Source organism: Sciurus carolinensis, chromosome 10 (genome assembly GCF_902686445.1).
Source record: "Sciurus carolinensis chromosome 10, mSciCar1.2, whole genome shotgun sequence".
In the NCBI taxonomy this organism is placed as follows: Eukaryota; Metazoa; Chordata; class Mammalia; order Rodentia; family Sciuridae; genus Sciurus; species Sciurus carolinensis.
This window is the reverse complement of record NC_062222.1, coordinates 139,555,409-139,575,676: the sequence shown is the minus strand read 5'-3', so window position 1 is coordinate 139,575,676 and position 20,268 is coordinate 139,555,409. Positions and strand designations below refer to the sequence as shown.

General features: G+C 41.7%; 1 protein-coding gene across 1 annotated transcript in view; it reads right to left on the bottom strand.

Annotated features, from left to right (window-relative positions):
* Positions 1–20,268, bottom strand: part of Poln (DNA polymerase nu) — a 176,292-nt gene that overhangs the window by 12,967 nt on the left and 143,057 nt on the right. The window contains exon 18 of the mRNA XM_047567251.1: positions 5,204–5,286. Coding sequence (XP_047423207.1) covers positions 5,204–5,286 — 83 coding nt within the window. The remainder of the gene's footprint in view (positions 1–5,203; positions 5,287–20,268) is intronic.

Here is a 20,268-nt window from a genome sequence, read left to right as displayed (position 1 = left end):
TGGGCTTCAGGGGGCTGCCTTGTTGGAACGAAGTCCAGAGCTCATTCCTGGGTGATCATCACCAGGGCCAGGGCAGGGCTTGCTGTCCCCTTTACAAGTCAGCTCTGGGCTACCCCAGAGGCTTTCAGATAGGATGGCCCAGAAACCATGGCCCACGGGCAGAGATGTGAGGTCTGTGAAGACAAGAAAGAGGCTTTTAAAGAGTGGGGTTGCCTGTCCTCTCAGATCTGGTCTTCTCTTTGGCTAGGCCACTGCTGGCCTTGGCCAGTTGAAGCCTTTGGTTGTTCTGGATGTGGCTAGTGTTCTAGTCTTGGGATAGTGAAGGGCAAGCGTTTGCTTTCATTGCTTTGCCAGAAGAGTGGAAAAGTGGGGTGCCTTGTTCTCCCAAAATTTATTGCAGCAGAAAGGGATAAACTCTTGGAACCTCATGCCCCCTCTCTGTCCAGGCCTACCTGACTGGGAATGAAAACACTGCATGACCCCTTTTTAAGGTTTAATCAAGATAGTGTGCTATCTTCACAAACAAGGTATTATGTTTTGCTACACGTTGCCAAAATAATCCATCTATAACTCTTTCTTTCTATGAAGTTCCAAGCACCACCGGTGAGCTGTGGTGATGTGATAGAAAAGTCCATTGCCTTTGAGAAGGGAATCAGATGGGGGCTGGACTCCTCAGCCAGGTCAGCCAGAGGGGACTTTGAGTCTTATTCTTAGTAATGTCTTTTCTCATTTCCCATCTGCTATTAAGCCCATCTGGGGAATTTTTTACTTTTTATTTCAGATTTCATAGTCTTCGGGTTTTAGAATCTCCACTTGGTCCTTTTTATTTGATGAGGGTTTTTCCTCCTCATTTGTATGTTCCTGAGCGTAGTTCTAATAGCAACTTTGAAATCCTTGTCTGCTGGTTCTATCACGAGGTCATCTCAGGATCTGTTTCCATGATTGCCTTTTCTCTTGAGTATGACCAACCTACTGTGTTTCTTCATGTTTAGCAATTTTGGATTGTATCCTGGATGTTGTGACTATGTTGTAGAAACTTTGGATTCTGTTATGTTCTTCTCAGGAGCACTGATTTTAAAATTTATTTTGTTTTATTTTTACTTTTTGCAGTGCTGGGGATTGAACCTAGGGCCTTGGGCTTGCAAGGCAAGCACTCTACCAACTGAGCTATATCCCCAGCCCCATTTTTTAAAATTTTGAGACAGGGTCTCAAATAAGTTGCCTACAGCCTTGATGAGTTGCTGAGGCTAATCTCAAATTTGCAGTCCTCCTGCCTCAGTTTTCCGAGTTGTTGGGATTACAGGTGTGCACCACTAGGCCCAGCTTGATTTTTTTTTTAAGGGCAGTTAATTTGGCTAAATCCAAATGTCAAACTCTGTCTCCTTGCAGTGAACAGCAGTTGAAATCTCAGATCAGTCCTCGTAGCCTTAGCGGGGCTGTTTGGAGTCTGCATCACTCATACATAGTGAGGAGTCAGCCACAGATTTGGGCAGAGTACATGTCCAGAATTTGGGCTTCCCCTTGGCTCTCTTCTTTCTGGAATTACTCCCTTCACTTTCCAGATTCTGTAGTTGCCCCAAACTCTACCCTCTGGTTCTTTAGGCTATAAAACCGGGGTTCTGTGAGTTTTCACCACCCACAGCATTGACGAGGGTTGCCCTCAGGTACAAGGCTGTAAAATGGGAAGCTCACTGTGTGCTATTCCTTTCTTCCAAGTGTCAACCAACCTGCAGCTTCAGTTTGCTTTTGGTCACTTCCCAATGCTTTCAATGCCTTTTTCATAGCTGATAACTGGTATCTGGGAGGGCTGGTCTGATGGGAGCGACTCGGCTATGACCAGAAGCCACACCTCTCCTAAACATTTATGGCTGAGAATCAATTCCTTTCCTCTCACCTGTAGAGCTGTCAGGCTGCTTGAAGGGTAGGCCAAGTGCCCTGTCCATGGGGAGCAGATGACATGGTAACCCCAAAGGAAGCAGACAAGAGACTGGTGGAGACAGAGGGTTCCATGGCTTTCCAGGTCATGGAGTGGGGTTGTCACCCTAAAGGTCACTCCCCAAGCAGGACATCTCTTGGCTCAAGGGTTCCTCTGTTCTTGACCACATATTGGCTCCTTCTCTCATAGAGTTGACCAATGGATCAGGTTTCTGTTTTTTGGTTGTAATCACATGCAGGCACATCTGAGAGCACCCAGGACCCATTTGGCAGGAACATTAAGCATTTCCCATCCCTAAAGTACTATCTGAGCAATGTGGCTAATCACATCCTACACGCACACGTCGCAGATTCGTCTGCAGGAACACACCTCCGCTCCTTTCCCTTAGGTGCTGCCCCACACATATCGCTCACTCTCTCACTTGTTTCTGTCACTGGGATTGAAGAGTGCCTGACCCACAGTGGCCCCCAGGAACACTGGCTAGTCCACCTGGACCAACCTTCCTCTGTAGCCTGGGTGTTGCTGCTCTGGACAGCCTCCCAGGCTTTCATGCTCCAGACCTGGGGCACTCCTTGGGGTTCCCTGTGTACCAAAGACTGTGTTAGGCTCAGCCCTGTTTCTGCGTCTTTCTGGAAGACACGTGCCCCTTGGAAGTAGGCCTGAGTCCTGGTCCACAACTCTCTTGTGGGCCCATCCCACAGCATGCATCCAGTAAGTGCTTGCTGATGGCATGGTAACTGGAAGTGGAGCACTCCAAGGAAGTGCTGAGAAGACTGGCCTACTCTAAAGTTAGTTAAAAAAGCTGGGGGTTCGTGGGCATTTTTCTGCAGAAGCATGGTTCCTACTGGGCCTCAGAGGTAATTGTAGCAGGCCCAGTGAGTAAGGAGGTGCCCAGTAGGTTGCTGAATTCAGGCGACTACAGGAGGGCTGGGGGCCTGTGAGCCAGCCCTGGGCCAAGGCCCCAGATAACACAGGAGGAGTCTGAGGTGGCGGTGGGGGGTGTGTGTGGCATGCCAGCACCAGTAGGGGGCAGAGCACAGGCACCCATATCCTTCTCCAGCTGCTTCTCTGCTTCTTTCATAATCCTGCAGCTTCTTTTGCTGTCTCCATCACTGTCCTCAAGAACACACAGAATAGTGCAGCTGCCAGGATCCAGTGTTACCAGAGCAGCTTCTGGCCTCTCAGCGTTGCATTTCTGTGAAAAGACATGGCCGCCTATCTGGGCCAAAGCCTCTCCACTGAATTTTCCAAAGGCTCCCAGCAGCCCAGGAACCTGGTGAGTTCACTTGGGTTCTTGGTCCCAGATCATCTGACAAGGTTCTGGTTTTGAAAAGGGGATCAGAGACACAGCCTGCAGTGAGCAACACGTACACGGTAATTCCAGCTGTCAGGCAGGCGGGAGCAATGGAGGCTGTGAGATGGAGGCTTGGGGTGGGACCCCCTGCCAGCGTCAGGGCTCAAAGCAGCCAAATTACCCTCTTTGCCAGAGTCACAGCCAGTGACTCATGGCTTATTTGCACAATGTGACTCTTTTCCTCTTCAGGAAAAGTAAAGTGAAGGCTCCAGAAGCGCAGCGGACAGCCGTGAAGCCACCTCCACTGGGGGGACTACTGTGGGACCCAATTGTCCTCCTGGAGCCCCGTATTACCCACGGTGGGCACACACATGCATGTCCTGCCTCCCTTTCTCCTGACCGAGTGGGAGGGTCCAGCCTTGCTTGGGGCATTTATGGAAATAGGACAGCATTGAAGCAGGACCCAGATGGGTAGCAGATGATAAGAGATGTGGGCTAGCTGAGCCAGGTGCCACCTCAGCAATCCTACAAGAGCATTTGCTGGGGAAAAGACCAGTGCTGGCCCCTTGGACAAGGCCATACGGTCAGGTGGTGACAGAATCAAGACTTGGGCTGAGCAGGGTGTTGGGGCAGCATTGGGCCTGCCGAACTGGAGCTCATGGCATGTCTGGAGCAAGGACACAAGGCACTGAGGTCTAGTTTACTTGGCAGAATGCTGCCTTCCTCTACAACGGAGACCCCAGGAATCTTCAGGGCACAGCAGAGGAGGCCGAAAAGAACACAGGCCTGGCAACCGAGGAGAGTCCCTGCATCCCACTGTCTCTACTGAGCTCACTCCTGGTGTGTTTTTCAGATACTGCACACAATCAGAATATTCTCATGTGCTCAGTGAGCATTATGTACCTTCTCTGTGCCAGGCTAAGAGGAAAACTCATGAGGTTCCTGTCCTCTGGGCTCATGTTGAGTTAGACCTGAGACTCTGAGCAGATGACAAGGCACAGAGCTGGAATCTCAGTGCCACAGTGCAGGCTCTGCCTGTGCTGGAGGCCATGGGCTAGCAGGAAACAAGCTGAATCCAGTGGAACCTCTTCAGTGGAACCTTAGATAAAACCACACTCCCAGCCAGCACCCTGACTGCAGCCCACAGGGGATCTAGACCCTAGACCCGCCAACACTGTGAGGTGATGAATGGGTGTTGTTTTAAGTTACTACATCTGTGGTAACCTGCTACCCAGAAATGAGCAACAGTGGCAGGGGGAGATTGAGAAGGGGAGTCGGTGGAGATCTGTGTCTCCTGTGAGGCAGGTGTCGGCAGAGCAGAGGGCAAGTAAGAGAGTGCTGAGGAGGGAGGAGGATTCTGGACACACTCACATCATGGAGTGTGAGACAAGAAGAGGAAAGTGGGAGAGAGCAAAGGACTGCTCTGCCTGGGTCCTGGGGCGGCTTGCAGACAACAGTGGAGCTGCCCAGGTATCTGGCCTCTAGGCTCTCTCCCTCCTACCTGCTACCCCTGAGGCTGGCCCCAACTCCTGACCTGAGGCCTGGCTCTGCCCTCTGCTGGGGGCTGTCTTTGGCTGCGGGTCCAGCAGGATGAGTTCTGTTGTGGGGCAGATCAATGTGTGCTGAGAAGTGCAAACAAGACAAACCAGACCCCATTTTGAGGTGGCTCCACTCTAAAGCCTTGGTGTTTGCGTGTAGGGGATCCCAAGCATGGAAAGTGATGCCTGGTGCAGCGGTGTGATGTGGGGTGGGCTGGGCCACAGTTCCTCTCTGCACCTGCTGTCCCCCTGAGAGTGTTGGCAGTAACACTGTGATTCAGCGTGTGAAGTGGTCTGACTAGTGCCTGGTGATACCAATGTCACCAGTGTTTGTGTAAACAACACACAGGGACTCACAGAGTGGTTTCTCTGAGACATGACTGCACTTAAACACAGGCACACAGTCATCCAGTCACTCCAAGACGTAAACCCCACCTGCTCCATAGACCACGGAGTACACCACCTTCTTGGTCTGCTCTCTGTCTGCATGCGTCACGTGCTCCATGGGAATGTCCTTCCTGTAAGGAAAGACAGTACACTGTCAGGCGTAGTCAGCACTGTGCACAGAGAAGGCAGCGGGGACCTGGACCTGGGCTGTGACTGTGGCTGCTGGAGTCTGGCCCTTGTAGGATTGGATGAGCAGCCTCTGCACTGGTCTCCCACAGACAGCAGGGTGAGCCCTGCCTGGGGTTAACACATTCAGACAGAATTACAATCAACTCTATCTCTGACCGACACATGAACTATAGCAAGCTCCAAAGATTAAAGCCGAGACAGCTGAGAAATTGAGGGTACTGCAAATGCCACCAAGGGTCACTCCTCCCTGTGTGAGCATCCTCCAAGGACAGGCAGCCATCTCTGCTGCTCTTGCAAACATCCTCAGCATTGACTTCAGGCTTCCATAATGAACTGAGCACAGATTTAGGCACCAAAAGGGGAAGAGAGACAGAGATAGAGACAGAGACGAAACCTTGCCCAGTGTTCGTGACTGGCTCTGTGCTGGGCCCCACTTTGCTGCATAGCCAGAGGGTTCCCAACACTGCCTTAGCCTTCACTTCCTCCTTGCACCAAGCCTCAAGATCAACCTAAGGGGAAAGGTCTTTTCCAAGCATGTGAGTTGTCTTGGGCATGACTGAGGCTTTTAACTTTTCCAGTATACGCAGATGCTTTAGTATAGCCTAATTTCTCAAAGAACCTCCCTTCCTGGCTTTTCCTCCTGAGTTTTCAGTATTCTATTGTGTGCTTCAACTATAATTTTTTGCCAAGTGCCTACAGGTGGCTTGGATTATGATGTTTTTGAGCTTCGCCCACACTCTTCTGTGCCAGATGGGTATGAGTTAGGTCAAACGATGACAAGCATCTGCCTCAGACCTGCAGGCAACCTGGACAAGTGAGAAGGGACATACATGCCTCTTTGTGACCAAGGCAAGTTCTGCTCCCTCTGGAACCAGGACTCAGTCCTGTGCGGGAGTGACTGTGCAGCTGCAACCAGGCTGCTGGTGGAGGTGGGCAAGTGGGCGCCGCACAGCTCTCCTCACACTCTCTGGCTCCCCTCCCTTGACTCACTTTGGCCTGGCTGGGGAAGATTTTGCCTGTTCTCCAGAGCACTGACAAACTTTGTTCTGGCAGTTTCTGCTTGTTTCTGAAGGGGACAGGCCATGGAGCTACCTCCTGTACTATGTTCACTGATGTCCAGGGCATGACAGATACTCCTTACCTGATTTATGAGTACCCATGCCTATGCACTTCCCCCCTTTTCTAGCTGTGGCACACTATTTTGCCCACTTGTCTCTCTCACCCTTAAAATTTGATATTGATAAGCACTGAATATAGATAAGAAGAAAGAAGCTGAAATGCACCCATGCTCAGAACATGCATGTCAGTTCCTACATGACACTCCTACCCACACACCCTGCCTTTATTTAAAAATACCATGCATGCTTTAAATCTGCTCCCACTCTGCTGGAAAACGTGCTTAGAAATCCCCAGCACCAAAACAAACAAAAAACTAAGAACATCTTTCATGGCTCCCCCACAGGGCTACCTACCATGAAAGCAGACAATGCCTGAGTTCAAAGGGACCTGGTGAGAGCACAGAAAGGGAGCAAGGAGTTGGAGCAGGGTACCTCCTGCCAGACATAACTGTGACCCTCCCCAGTGTGACAGGTAGGACAGGACCATAGTCTAAGGATGCAGCAGTAAAATCGCCTGAAGTCTGTGTTCCAGAGTTAGATTGGCAGACTGGCAAACAACAAGGAAGTGAACATCATGTATCAAACAGCACACTGACCACAGAGGATGAACATTCCACTCCGGTACAAGTGGTCATATATTAAACAGGAAGAAAACTGCAAAAAGTAGAAATATTAAAATAACACTTTCTGATTACAGTGCAATAAAACCAGAAAATAAAAACTAAATGAACCCTTCCAGCTAGAAATAAGCCAAACCAAAACAATCCCCAAAACAAAAAACAAACCCCCCCAAAACAGAAAACATCTATCAACCATCATTTGTGTGAATGGAAATATAAACTGAAATTACATTGTTTCCAAGAAAACACTTTATATTAGAACAAACCAATTACACAGAAAGCAGTGGGGAAATTTTGTAGCCTAAAATTCCTATGTTAATAAAAATGAAAGAATAAAAGTAAATAAATCTAATTTTCAATTCAAAAAGGAAAAAAAATAACAAGTAAACAAATCAAAAGAATGTGAAAGGAAGGAAAGTATAAAGATAAAATAAAGCTAGGAGCAGAAATTGGTGACATAGAGGACAGAAAGACAGATGAAATTAAAAAAATAAATGAAATCCTGGTTCTTATAAAATAGATAATCCATTAGCTAATTTTATCAAAAAAGGAAGAAAGTTCAAATGATAAAATAAGAAACAACAAAGGATGTTAATTACTGACATGAAGGAAGGAAAAACCCTAAAAGTTATTTTGTATGATTTTTTATAAGTAAAATTGAAACCAAATTTTATGGACCATATCTTAAGAAAATATAGCTATAAAAATTGACCTCGGTATAGATGAAAGTTAAACATACCGATGTCTATAAAGAAATAGACTTTTAACTATACCACAGAGTAATAGTAATAAAAACAGCATGGTATTGGCACCAAAATAGGTAGACCAATGGTACAGAATAGAGGACACAGAGACAAACCCACATAAATTGGTTATCTCATACTAGACAAAGGTGCCAAAAACTTACAATGGAGAAAAGATAGCCTCTTCAACAAATGGTGCTGGGAAAACTGGAAACCCATATGCAGCAAGATGAAACTAAATCCCTATCTCTCACCCTGCACAAAACTCAACTCAAAAAGGATCAAGGACCTCGGAATTAGACTAGAGACCCTGTACCTAATAGAAGAAAAAGTAGGTCAAAATCTTGATCATGTCAGCTTAGGACCAGACTTCCTTCACATGACTCCCAAAGCATAAGAAATAACAGAAGGAATCAATAAATGGGAGAGATTCAAACAAAAAAGCTTTTTCTCAGCAAAGGAAACAATCAACAATGTAAAGAGAGAGCCTACAGAGTGGGAGAAAATCTTTGCCACACACACTTCAGATAGAGCACTAATCCTCAGAATTTAAAAACCTGTATACCAAGAATACAAATAACCCAATCAATAAATGGGCTAAGGAAATGAGCAGACACTTCACAGAAGAAGATCTACAAGCAATCAACAGATACTTGAAAAAATGTTCAACATCTCTAGCAATAAGAGAAATGCAAATCAAAACTACCATAAGATTCCATCTCACCCCAATTAGAATGTCTATTATCAAGAGTACAAGCAACAATAGGTGTTGGCGAGGATGTGGGGGAAAAGGTACACACTTGTGGGGTTGCAAACTGGTGCAGCCACTCTGGAAAGCAGTATGGAGATTCCTTAGAAAACTTGGAATGGAACCACCATTTGACCCAGTTATCCCACTCCCTGGCCTATACCCAAAGAACTTAAAATCAGCATACTGCAGTGATGCAGCCACATCAATGTTTATAGCAGCTCAAGTCACAATAGCTAGATTGTGAAACCAACCTAGATGGTTTTCAATAGATGAATGGATAAAGAAACTATGGTATATATACACAATGGAATATTATTCAGCCATAAAGAAGAATAAAATTATGGCATTTGCTGGTAAATGGAAGGAGCTGGAGAATATTATGCTAAGTGACATAAACCAATCCCAAAAAGCCAAAGGACAAATGACCTCTCTGATAAGTGGATGATGATACATAATGGGGGTGGGGCGAGGTAAGAATGGAGGAAGGATGGATTGTATAGAGGAAAATGAGGGGTGAGGAGGGGCTGGGGGGAAGAAAAGATAATAGAATGAGACAAACATCATTACCTTATGTACAAGTATGATTACACAAACAGTACAACCAGAGAAATGAAAGTTGTACCCTGTTTGTGTACAATGAATCAAAAAAAAAAAAAAAAAAAGAAGTAGAGAAAATATTTAAGGAGTTACCCTATAAAAAACACCAGCCCAAATGTTTTCATAGGGAATTCTATCAAACCTTTAGAAACCAGATAGTCTCTATACTGTATAAATTGTTTCTGAGTCTAGAAAATGAAGAAAAATTTCCAATTTTCTTTTATTAATCAAGTATAACACTTATATCTAAACAGGGTAAAGAGAGTATAAGTATAAAGGAAATTACAAACTGATACCTCCTGTGAATACTAATCAATGTAATAATTCTGAACAGGATATTAGCAAACAAACTCCAACACTACAATAAGAAACATACTCAAGACTTAGCAGGGTTTATACCATTTATAATACTGTTGAAAAAATTAAGTGTTAACAGGCCCTGTTTAGGTCCACTGAGAGTGTGAAGTCAACTGCCAACATTAGCCAGAAAGACCAGGACTGTCAACTAGGCCTTGACTCACCACATTGTCTCAGAGGGCTTCAGTTGGTCTATTTCCTGGTACCTGGTCACTCCCCAGGGCACATGCTCTTGGTATGACACCAACGGAAAAGTAAATGAAATGTGAGATTTGATATATAATTTATGTATTTATTTATTTTTGGTACTGGGGATTGAACTCAGGTACACTTGACCACTGAGCACATCCCAGCCCTATTTTGTATTTTATTTAGAGATAGGGTCTCGCTGAGTTGCTTTGCACCCTGATTTTGCTGAACCTGGCTTTGAACTTACCATCTTCCTGCCTCAGCCTCACTAGCTGCTGGGATTACAGGTGTGTGCCACCACACCTGACTGAGATTATATTTTTATAAGAAAAAAATACTGCTAACTACACACCAGATTGGCAAATTAAAAAAAAAAAATGACCTGATAATTCCAATTGTTGGAGAGAATGTGGAGAAATGGCAATTATTTTGGGAAACAGTTGTACAGTTATAATAACTATTTTAATGTTCTTATCTGCTAATCATAACATCTCTGTAATGTCTAGGTCTATTTCTGTTGATTAATTTTTTTTCTCCTGGTTCTACATCATATCTTTCCTCCTTTAGATACTTGGCAATTTTTTTTTATTAATGCCAGATATTGTGACTTTTACATTGTTCGATGCTAGATCTTATTGTATTCCTTAAAATAACTTTGGACTTTGTTCTGGCATGAATTTAAATTACTTGGGAACAGTGTAATCATTAAAGTACTGTTTTTAAGTTTGTTGGATGGGCCCAGAGTAGCCTCTGGTCTAAGGTTAATTTGTCCACTACTGATGGAGACTATTCATCTCTGGAATGAAGTCTTTTCTCCCAGTTGATGGGAAATGAATTATTTCTGGCACTGTGTAAACTTGGCAATTATTTGGTTACTACTTCCCAGTGGTTCTTTCCCTGACTTAGTGTGGTTTCCTCTCACATATTTTAAGATCAGGACTTAGCCCAAGACTGAGAGGACCCAGCTGCAGAGTCCTCTCCATGCATCTCCTATTGTCTGGAGCACAGAAGATGAGCCCACAAGTTTAGTGTCCTTGGACTCTCATGTAAATCCACAGTTTAGAGAGATCAAAGGGATGTTTGGATTTCCCTACTCTGCTTCAGTTCAGAAACTTCACCACGTAGGAAGACTGGGTCACCTGGTTTCCCTGCTCTTAGGGATCACAGTCCTGAGATGCCTGTGGTACAATATCTGAAAACCATTGTTTCATCCATTTCTAGGTGTTAAGGGTGAGAAGGTAAGCCTGTCCTTTTCACTCCATGATGGCCAAAGTGAGAATCCTTTGCTTGTTGGCTTTCCAGATGAGGTAGGAAACGAACTTGAAGGAGCAGGTAAAACTTCTGTGGCACCTAAAGGCCCCTCTTGGTGACCACAGGGTACCCTGACCCCAAAGTGGCTATTCTATCTCTTCTATCTCTCTGTAAGAGGAAGTGATTGGTTTATAAAAGTCTTCTTTACATCCTGTCCACTGCCTCAGGGATGGGTGTGAACATCATTGTTGTCCTGCTTCCAAGTCTGACTTACAACAAAGCAAATTGCCTTGCCTGCAAGGATGGAAGTCTCCAGAGACCCTAGGCTGGCCCTGAGAGGAAAGAGAATGGAGCCCTCCCTAAGCTGAGTGCCACTCAGCACCAGACACTCAGCACAGACATGGGCCTGCCAACTGCTCTCTTGTGTGAGCTGCTTTGGGGAAACCATGAGTAGGCCAGCTGCCTCTCAAACCCTTGGGTGACTTTATTTCCTTAAACTGCCTGTGTGTAGACTTCACCTGACCCATCCTTCTGACAGCTTGTGATGAAGCATGGTGGAGCTGAGTAATGCCAGGAAGTGACTGGCCTGTGCTGGGAAGAGGAGCTTATGCACATGCATGGGGGTGTGTGGGGTCCAAGCCCAGCACCACAATGAAGCAGGTATATAAACGGCGGCCCCAGGTCACCGCTGCTTGGGCTTACAAATGTTGGCAATGTTCCCAGAAGACACGTTCATAGGGCCATGTATGAGGATATCAACCGTGTGTTTTTGTGGTAGCAGATGTTGGAAGCAGCCTGCATGTCCCTCACCAGAATGGACAGGTAAAAGGGAGTGGAGGCATACCACGGGGAGCGGGGGTGGTTTGCAACAGGTGGAAGAAATGGGCAAGATAGACATTGGCATTGTGACTGTCTAAAAAGCAAAGTATCAGTTAAAAAAAACAAAATGAGAAGAATTGACATCTATAGACAATACCATTCTTATCAGCCAAAATTATATGCACACAAAATAGTACAAAACAGTCTATGGACTGAGATCTCTGAAACTATGAGCCAACAAATGAACTTTTCCTCCTTAATATAGTTCTTGTCAGGTCTTTTGGTTACAGTAGCAAAAAAGCTGACTAAAACACCTGTAGAAAAGATTAGTGAATGGAAGATAGACAAAAGAATTGAAGATTAGACAAAATATCCTGACCGAGGCATGTAGATAAAATAGAAAAAAAGAAAAGAGCATAAATAAGAGACACATGGAACACGGTGAAAGTTCTAAAATTGGTTTAGGTCTTGGTTCCAAAAGAGAGGAGAAAGAATGGAGTGGAAACAAATTTTAAAGAGAAAATGTCAGAAGTTTCCAAAGTGATGAAAGACATTAGACCATATGCAAAAGAAACACTGTAAGACACAAAGTACACATGTATGCATAATATAACATTACAGAAAACCAAAGAAAAAAATCACGAAAACAGTTAGAAAAAATTGATTCCCTTCAAGAAACACAATGCAAGCAACAGTGACTTCTTAACAGAAATAATGGAAAATAGAAAGAATAACTACCAAGTTAGAATTCTCTCTATAGCAAAAGTACTCTTCAAAAATAAAGATAAAATAAAACAATTTTTAAGTTAAGCAAAAACTGAGATACTCTGTCATTTACACTAAGAGAAATGTTAAAGATAGGAAAAAACAATTCCACTGCACGGAGATACAGTAAAGAACAAACAGTGATAGAATATGGAAAAGTTAAGATGAATATACATTTCATGAAATATGTCATAATGTCTTGTGTAGTTCAAAGCATGTATGGAATCAGAGTATATCACAATGGTACAACAGGCAGGAGTGGAAGACAAATGGAGTGAAGTGTCCACACGATATTAGAAGTAGCAAAAGCACAACTTCAAATGAAATCTTTGTCAGTGAAAGATGCTTGTAGTCATCTCTAGGATTGAACCTGAGCTGCTTAACCACTGAGCCACATTCCCCGTCATTTTTATTTTTTTATTTTGAGACAGTGTCTCATTAAGTTGCTTAGGGCTTTGCTAAGTTGAATTTCCGATTTGCCTGCCTCAGGTTCCTGATTCACTGGGATTAAAGATGTATGCCACCCTACCCAACTCTAGAATAATTTCTAATTGATTAGTGAAAAAAAGCAAACAAAGTAATAGAGGGAAAATGAAATAATAAAAAAAATAATATAAAAAATGGTAAGAGGGATAGAAAAAGGAGCACATAATAGGGGGACAAATTGAAAACAATAGTAAAAGGAGAAATTAATACCTAAAAGCATCTGGAATTATATTATTGTAAATGGACAAAATACACCAATTAAAAGACAAAGATCATAAGGTTGCATTAAATTTTAAAATATTGCCTATAAAAGCTATATCATAAATATAAGTGTGTAAAAAGACTGATAGTAAAAGGATGGGAAAAGATATATGATGAAAACACTTAACTGGAGAGAGCCTTCACAGAATATATCAAATAAGACTTAAAGATGAACATTACTAGAGTTGAAGAGCATTTCATAATGACTGATTGTAAAAACAATAGAATTATTATCTTATGAAGTTTTGAAGATATGTACAATTAAAATATATAATTATCAAGAATGAAAAAGGGTAAAGAGAATTGAAGGTTCTGATAACAGCATTACTTGGGGAAGTGGTAAAATACTAATATATATTGGACTGTAATGAGTGAACGATTCATGATGTAATCTGTAATCATTAACATGAAAAGACCGCAGAACTAAAAGCTAAAGAAGGGGAAAAGACTAATCCAAAGGAAGGCAAAAAGAGGAGAGAATAGCAGATAAAATAGGAAGCACGCATTGAAACAGTTCAATGGCAGATAAAAAACAAAAATGCACAAATAATTGCATTAAATGTAGAAAACAAAATTTCCAGTTAAAAGAAAATGATAGCCAGGCTGGAGGAAAAAACCGAAATCCCATTATATAATGCTTATAAAAGACACAATTTAAATGTGAGGGCACAGAAAAAATCAAAGTACTATGAGAGGACTCATAGCAAAAATATACCATACGATCTACAACTAAAAGAAACCTTACTTAGCTTATATCAGGAAAAGTAGTTATAAGTTTACATATGCTAATAACAGCAAAAAATCTGACAGAATCAAAAGGAGAGAGAAACAAACCCATGATCATAATGGAGTGTGTATGTGTGTTCCGGTTTGAACCCAAGACCTCACACCTAGCCTAGGCAACTGCTCTCCCACTGGACCAAAACCCCAGCTCCCATAAAGGGAGTCCTTAATTTAACTCTCTAAGACCCAACAGAACAAGCTCATGAAAATTAATAAAGACATAGAAGATGAGCAAAACATTTAACAAACCTGACCAAATTAACACATAGAATTCTGTACCCCAAAATAATGGAGTACACATTTTCTCAATTGCACCAAAATTTTCATTTTAGTTTATGAAGTCATTTTGAAACACATTTCAAAGGGTCAAATTCTAGAGAATGTTCTTTGATAAAAGTGAGATTATGTTAGAAATCATTATCATTAATAATAACAACAAAGCTAAAACATTCCCACATGTTTGGAAATTAACAATCATACTTCTAAATAAGCCTCTTGTCAAGAAAGAAATCATAAAGAGAATTTGAAGATACTTTTAGCTGAATGATAGTGAAAGTCGACATTACAAAATTATGGGATATGGTTTGTCTTAGTCAGTATTGTGTTATTATAACAAAAATAACTGAGACTGGGTACTTTATAAATAAAAGAGGTCTATTGGACTCATGATTCTGCTGACTAGATGGTCCGAACAGTATGGCACTGGCATCCTTGTGAGGGCCCTTGTGACTACGTCACAACATAGGAAAGAAGCAGAAAGAGAACCTGCTCTATGCAGAAGGGAAAAAAGCATATGTGGTGGCCTTGCTTTACAACAGACTGCTCTGTTGAGACCACTCTTCAAGACCAGTATTAATCTCTCAGGGTGGTGCACTACACCTATTAACCTTCCACTGGGCCCACCTCTTCAAGCTTCTAGCAACTCAACACCACCACACTGGAGACCAAGCTTCCAGTACATGAACCTCTGGCAGCCAAACCATATTCAAACAGCTGAAGTCATGCTTAAAAAGAAAATCATGAACTTAATTCTTATCAGGAAATGAAGAAAGGCAGAAAATCAATGATCTAATCTAAACATCCATCACAAAAGTTAGAAAATGAAAGAACAACATATAAGTCTAAAGTAAGTAGGAAAGAAAAAAATGAAGATAAGAATTAGTAAAATAGAAAAATAATAAAGAGATTTAGGAAGACAACTATCTCTTTGAAAAGATTGATAAATTTATAAAATCTGTAGTAAGGCTGAATAAGAATAAAAGAGAGAGGCTGATCCAAGATGGCAGACTAGAGGGAGGCTGCGTTCCTTGTCGCTCCCATAATTTGGGTTTCAGAGGATATCTATTTCTTGGTGAGGCAGTTTTTGCTGCTTATTGATCCCCTGCTGTTTACCCCATTTGTCTACTGCGATCACCTGCAGTCTGCCAGCATATCGACTATTTTTTGAGTGCAGATTGCTCACTGTCAGGTGCCTACCATCTGCCATTTACCTGCGTTTTGCTTGTCCATCACCTGCCTTTCACCTACCCATCACCCACTGCCCAGAGGTTCATCTCCTGAAAGTCTGACAGCAGCCAGCAGACCGACCTCAGACCACCAATGGAGCGCCAGCTGCCTGCTGTGCCATGAAGTTCACTGTCACAGTACCTGCGGTTTGGTTACACATGGCTGCTGCCATTTGAGACAACAGCCAGACCCTGTAGGACCCCTGGCTGACTGACTGAGCCCCATCTCCAGGACCCCCTCAGCCTGACCGATCACTCCCTGCCTCCAGGGCCCTCACATTGACTGACTGCTTCCTACCACCAGGACCCCCAGACTGACTGACTGAGGCCTATCACCAGGACCCCCAGACCAACTGACTGCAACCCCGCCTCCAGGACCTCCAGCCTACCACGCCCATATCCTGAGCTGCAGCTCCCATTTGGAAACACATTTGGAAGCCAGAGAGGCCATCTTGGATAATCATGGAAGCTGTATCTTCCATCTTTAGGTGGGGCAAATCCCATCCTGAGACGCCTGCTGGAGACTGGAAACTCATTGTCAGGTACCTCTCATGCATCAGGCTACTGAAGACTGGGAGGTTTCATTACTATATGACTGTTATACTCTAGATTTTCTTTTTCTCCTTATTGAAAAATTTAAGTTTTATTCTTTACTTTTCTTGTTCTCTTTTCCTTTTGTTTACCTGTTCCTCAGAGTCTCTTTCTCCATTTTTTGCATGCTAACATCCAATTTCTTTTGATTCCACTCTCACACTTTCTATTATATAGAACTTCTGTATATTCTTTTCTTATCCCATTAACAGCCACATTCTACATCACTCTGCATCCTCTTTGTCCTCCATTAGAAACTGCAGACCTTATTGCAAATCTGTTTGTTTTACTGAAGATAATATTTGAACTCATATTACGACAATTTGTTATTGTCCTCATAGGGGCTATTTGGTCTAGGATTGCAGAGTGTCTGAATTAGGCACTGCTAATATTGATCTTCCCTTAAAGAAAAGGTTTTTGGAAACCTATAGGGCCACTATAAGCCTATAGGGGGAAAATCTGCAATACCCCAGGTCTTCACTGCTAGAGGGGAAGATACATGAACAACATGAAAAAACAAGGGAAGAAAATGATTCAAACAATCTAGATTCTATATTAATAGAATCCCATGACAGTATGTTAGAAGAAATGTCAGAAAAGGACTTCAGATTATACATGATTAAGATGATTCATGAAGCAAAGGATGAGATAAGAGAGCAAATGCAGGCAATGAATGATAATATCAATAAGCTGAAAGAGCACCTGCAGGAAGCAAAAGATCATTTCAACAAAGAAATAGAGATCTCAAAAAAAAACCAAAAGGAAATCCTTGAAATGAAGGAATCAATAAACCAAATAAAAAACTCAATGGAAAGCATCAACAAAAGACTAGACCACTTGGAAGACAGAACCTCAGACAATGAAGACAAAATATTGAATCTTGAAAATAAAGTTGCCCAAACAGAGAAGATGGTAAGAAATCATGAACAGAATCTCCAAGAACTATGGGACATCATGAAAAGACCAAATTTAAGAATTATTGGGATTGAGGAAGGCACAGAGATGCAAACCAAAGGAATGAACAACTTATTCAATGAAATAATATCAGAAAATTTCCCAAACCTGAAGAATGAAATGGAAAATCAAATACAAGAGGCTACAGACCACCAAATGCACAAAATCACAACAGATTCACACCAAGGCACATTATAATGAAAATGCCTAACATACAAAATAAAGATAGGATTTTGAAGGCCACCAGAGAAAAGCATCAGATTACATATAGGGGGAGACCAATACGGATAGCAGCCGACTTCTCAGCCCAGACTCTAAAAGCTAGAAGGGCCTGGAACAACATATTTCAAGTTCTGAAAGAACATGGTTGCCAACCAAGAATCTGATACCCAGCAAAACTAACCTTCAGATTTGAAGATGAAATAAAATCCTTCCATGATAAACAAAAGTTAAAAGAATTTTCAAATAGAAAGCTTGCAGAATGTTCTCAACAAAATATTCCATGAGGAGGAAATGCAAAACAACAATGGAGGTCAGCAAAGGGAGGAACTACCTTAGAGAAAAACCACTCAAAGGACAAACCAAGCCAAATTAAAAACCAAAAATAAGCCCAAATGACTGGGAATACAAATCATATCTCAATAATAACCCTGAACGTTAATGGCCTAAACTCATCAATCAAAAGACATAGACTGGCAGAATGGATTAAAAAGAAAGACCCAACAAGTCTGCAAGAGACTCATCTCATAGAAAAAGACTTCCACAGACTAAAGGTGAAAGAATGGGAAAAAACCTACCACGCACACGAACTCAGTAAAAAAGCAGGGGTTTCCATCCTTATTTCAGATAAAGTGAACTTCAAGTCAAAGTTAGTCAGAAGGGATAAAGAAGGATGTTTCATACTACTTAAGGGAACCATAAATCAGGAAGACATATGATCATAAGTATTTACACCCCAAACAACAGTGCATTAATGTACATCAAACAAATCCTTCTCAATTCCAGTAACCAAATAGACCACAACACAATAATTTTGGGTGACTTTAACACACCCACTGTCACCACTGGATAGATCCTCCAAACAAAAACTAAACAAAGAAACCATATAACTCAATAACACAATCAATAACCTAGACTTAACAGACATATATAAAATATTCCCAAAAGAAAAAAAAAATTCTATCCATCAACAAGTGGATTCACTTTCTTCTCAGCAGCACATAGAACCTTCTTGAAAACAGACCATATGTTATGCCACAAAGCAGCCCTTAGGAAATGCAAAAAAATAGAGATACTGCCTTGTGTTCTATCAGATCATAATGGACTGAGAGTAGAAATCAATGACAAAATAAAAAACAGAAATTACTCCAATACCTGGAGACTATATAATATAATATGCTATTGAATGAAACATGGATAACAGAAAACATCAGGGTGGAGATAAAAAATCTTAGAGGTCAATGAGAACAACAATACAACATTATCAAAATCTCTGGGACACTATGAAAGCAGTACTAAGAGGAAAATTCATTGCATGGAGCGCATTCAAAAAAAGAATAAAAAGTCAACAACTAAATGACCTAACATTAAGCTCAAAGCCCTAGAAAAAGAAGAACAGAATAATAGCAAAAGTAGTAGAAGACAAAAATAATGAAAATCAGAGCTGAAATCAATGAAATTGAAACAAAAGAAATAATTCAAAAAATTGACAAAACAAAAAGTTGGTTCTTTGAGAAAGTAAATAGACAAACCCTTAGCCACACTAGCAAAGAGAAGGAGAGAGAAAACTCAAATTACTAAAATTCGTGATGAAAAAGAAAATATCACGACAGACACCACTGAAACACATAACATAATGAGAAGCTACTTGAAAATCTATATTCCAACAAACAGAAAATACCGAAGACATCGACAAATTTCTTAGAGACATATGCTCCTCCCAAACTGAACCTAAGAGGACATACACAATTTAAACAGATCAATATCAAGCAATGAAATAGAAGCCTCAAAAGTCTACCCTCCAAGAAAAGCCCAGGCCCAGATGGATTCTCAGCCGAGTTCTACAAGACCTTCAAAGAAGAACTCATTCCAATACTTCTCAAAGTATTCTAGGAAATAGAAAAAGGAGGGGTACCCTACCAAAACTCATTCTATGAAGCTAATATCACCCTCATACCCAAACCAGGAAAAGACACATCAAGGAAAGAAAATTTTAGACCAATATCCTTGATAAATACAGATGCAAAGATCCTTTACAAAATATTGGCAAACCATATCCAAAAACATATTAAGAAAATTATGCACCATGATCAAGTGGGGTTCATCCCTGGAATGCAAGGTTGATTTAACATCCATAAATCAATAAACATAATCCATCATGTCAATAGACTTAAGGATAAGAATCATATGGTTGTTTCAATTATGCAGAAAAAGTGTTTGACATAATACTCATGCTCCAAACACTAGAAAAAATAGGGATAGTAGGAACATACCTGAACATTGTAAAGGCTATTATGCTAAGCCCATGGCCAATGTCATTCTTAATGGAGAAAAACTGAAAGCATTCCCTTTAAAAACTGGAACAAGACAGGGATGTCCTCTTTCACCACTTCTATCAACATTGTCCTCGAAACTCTAGCCAGAGCAATTAGACAGACTAAAGAAATTAAAGGGGTACGAATAGGAAAAGAGGAACTTAAACTGTCACTATTTGCTGATGACATGATTCTCTATTTAGAGGATCCAAAAAACTCCTCCAGAAAACTTCTAGACCTCATCAATGAATTCAGCAAAATAGCACATTATAAAATCAACATGCATAAATCTAAAGCATATTTATACGCAAGCGATGAAACATCTGAAAGGGAAATGAGGAAAACAACTACGTTCACAGTAGCCTCAACAAAAATAAAATAAAATACTTGGGAATCAATCTAACCAAAGAGGTGAAAGATCTCTACAATGAAAACTACAAAACATTGAAGAAAGATATTGAGGAAGACCTTAGAAGATGAAAAGATCTCCCATGTTCTTGGATAGGCAGAATTAATATTATCAAAATGGCCATACTTCCAAAGGTGCTATACAGATTTAATGCAATTCCAATTAAAATCCCTATGACGTTTCTCACAGAA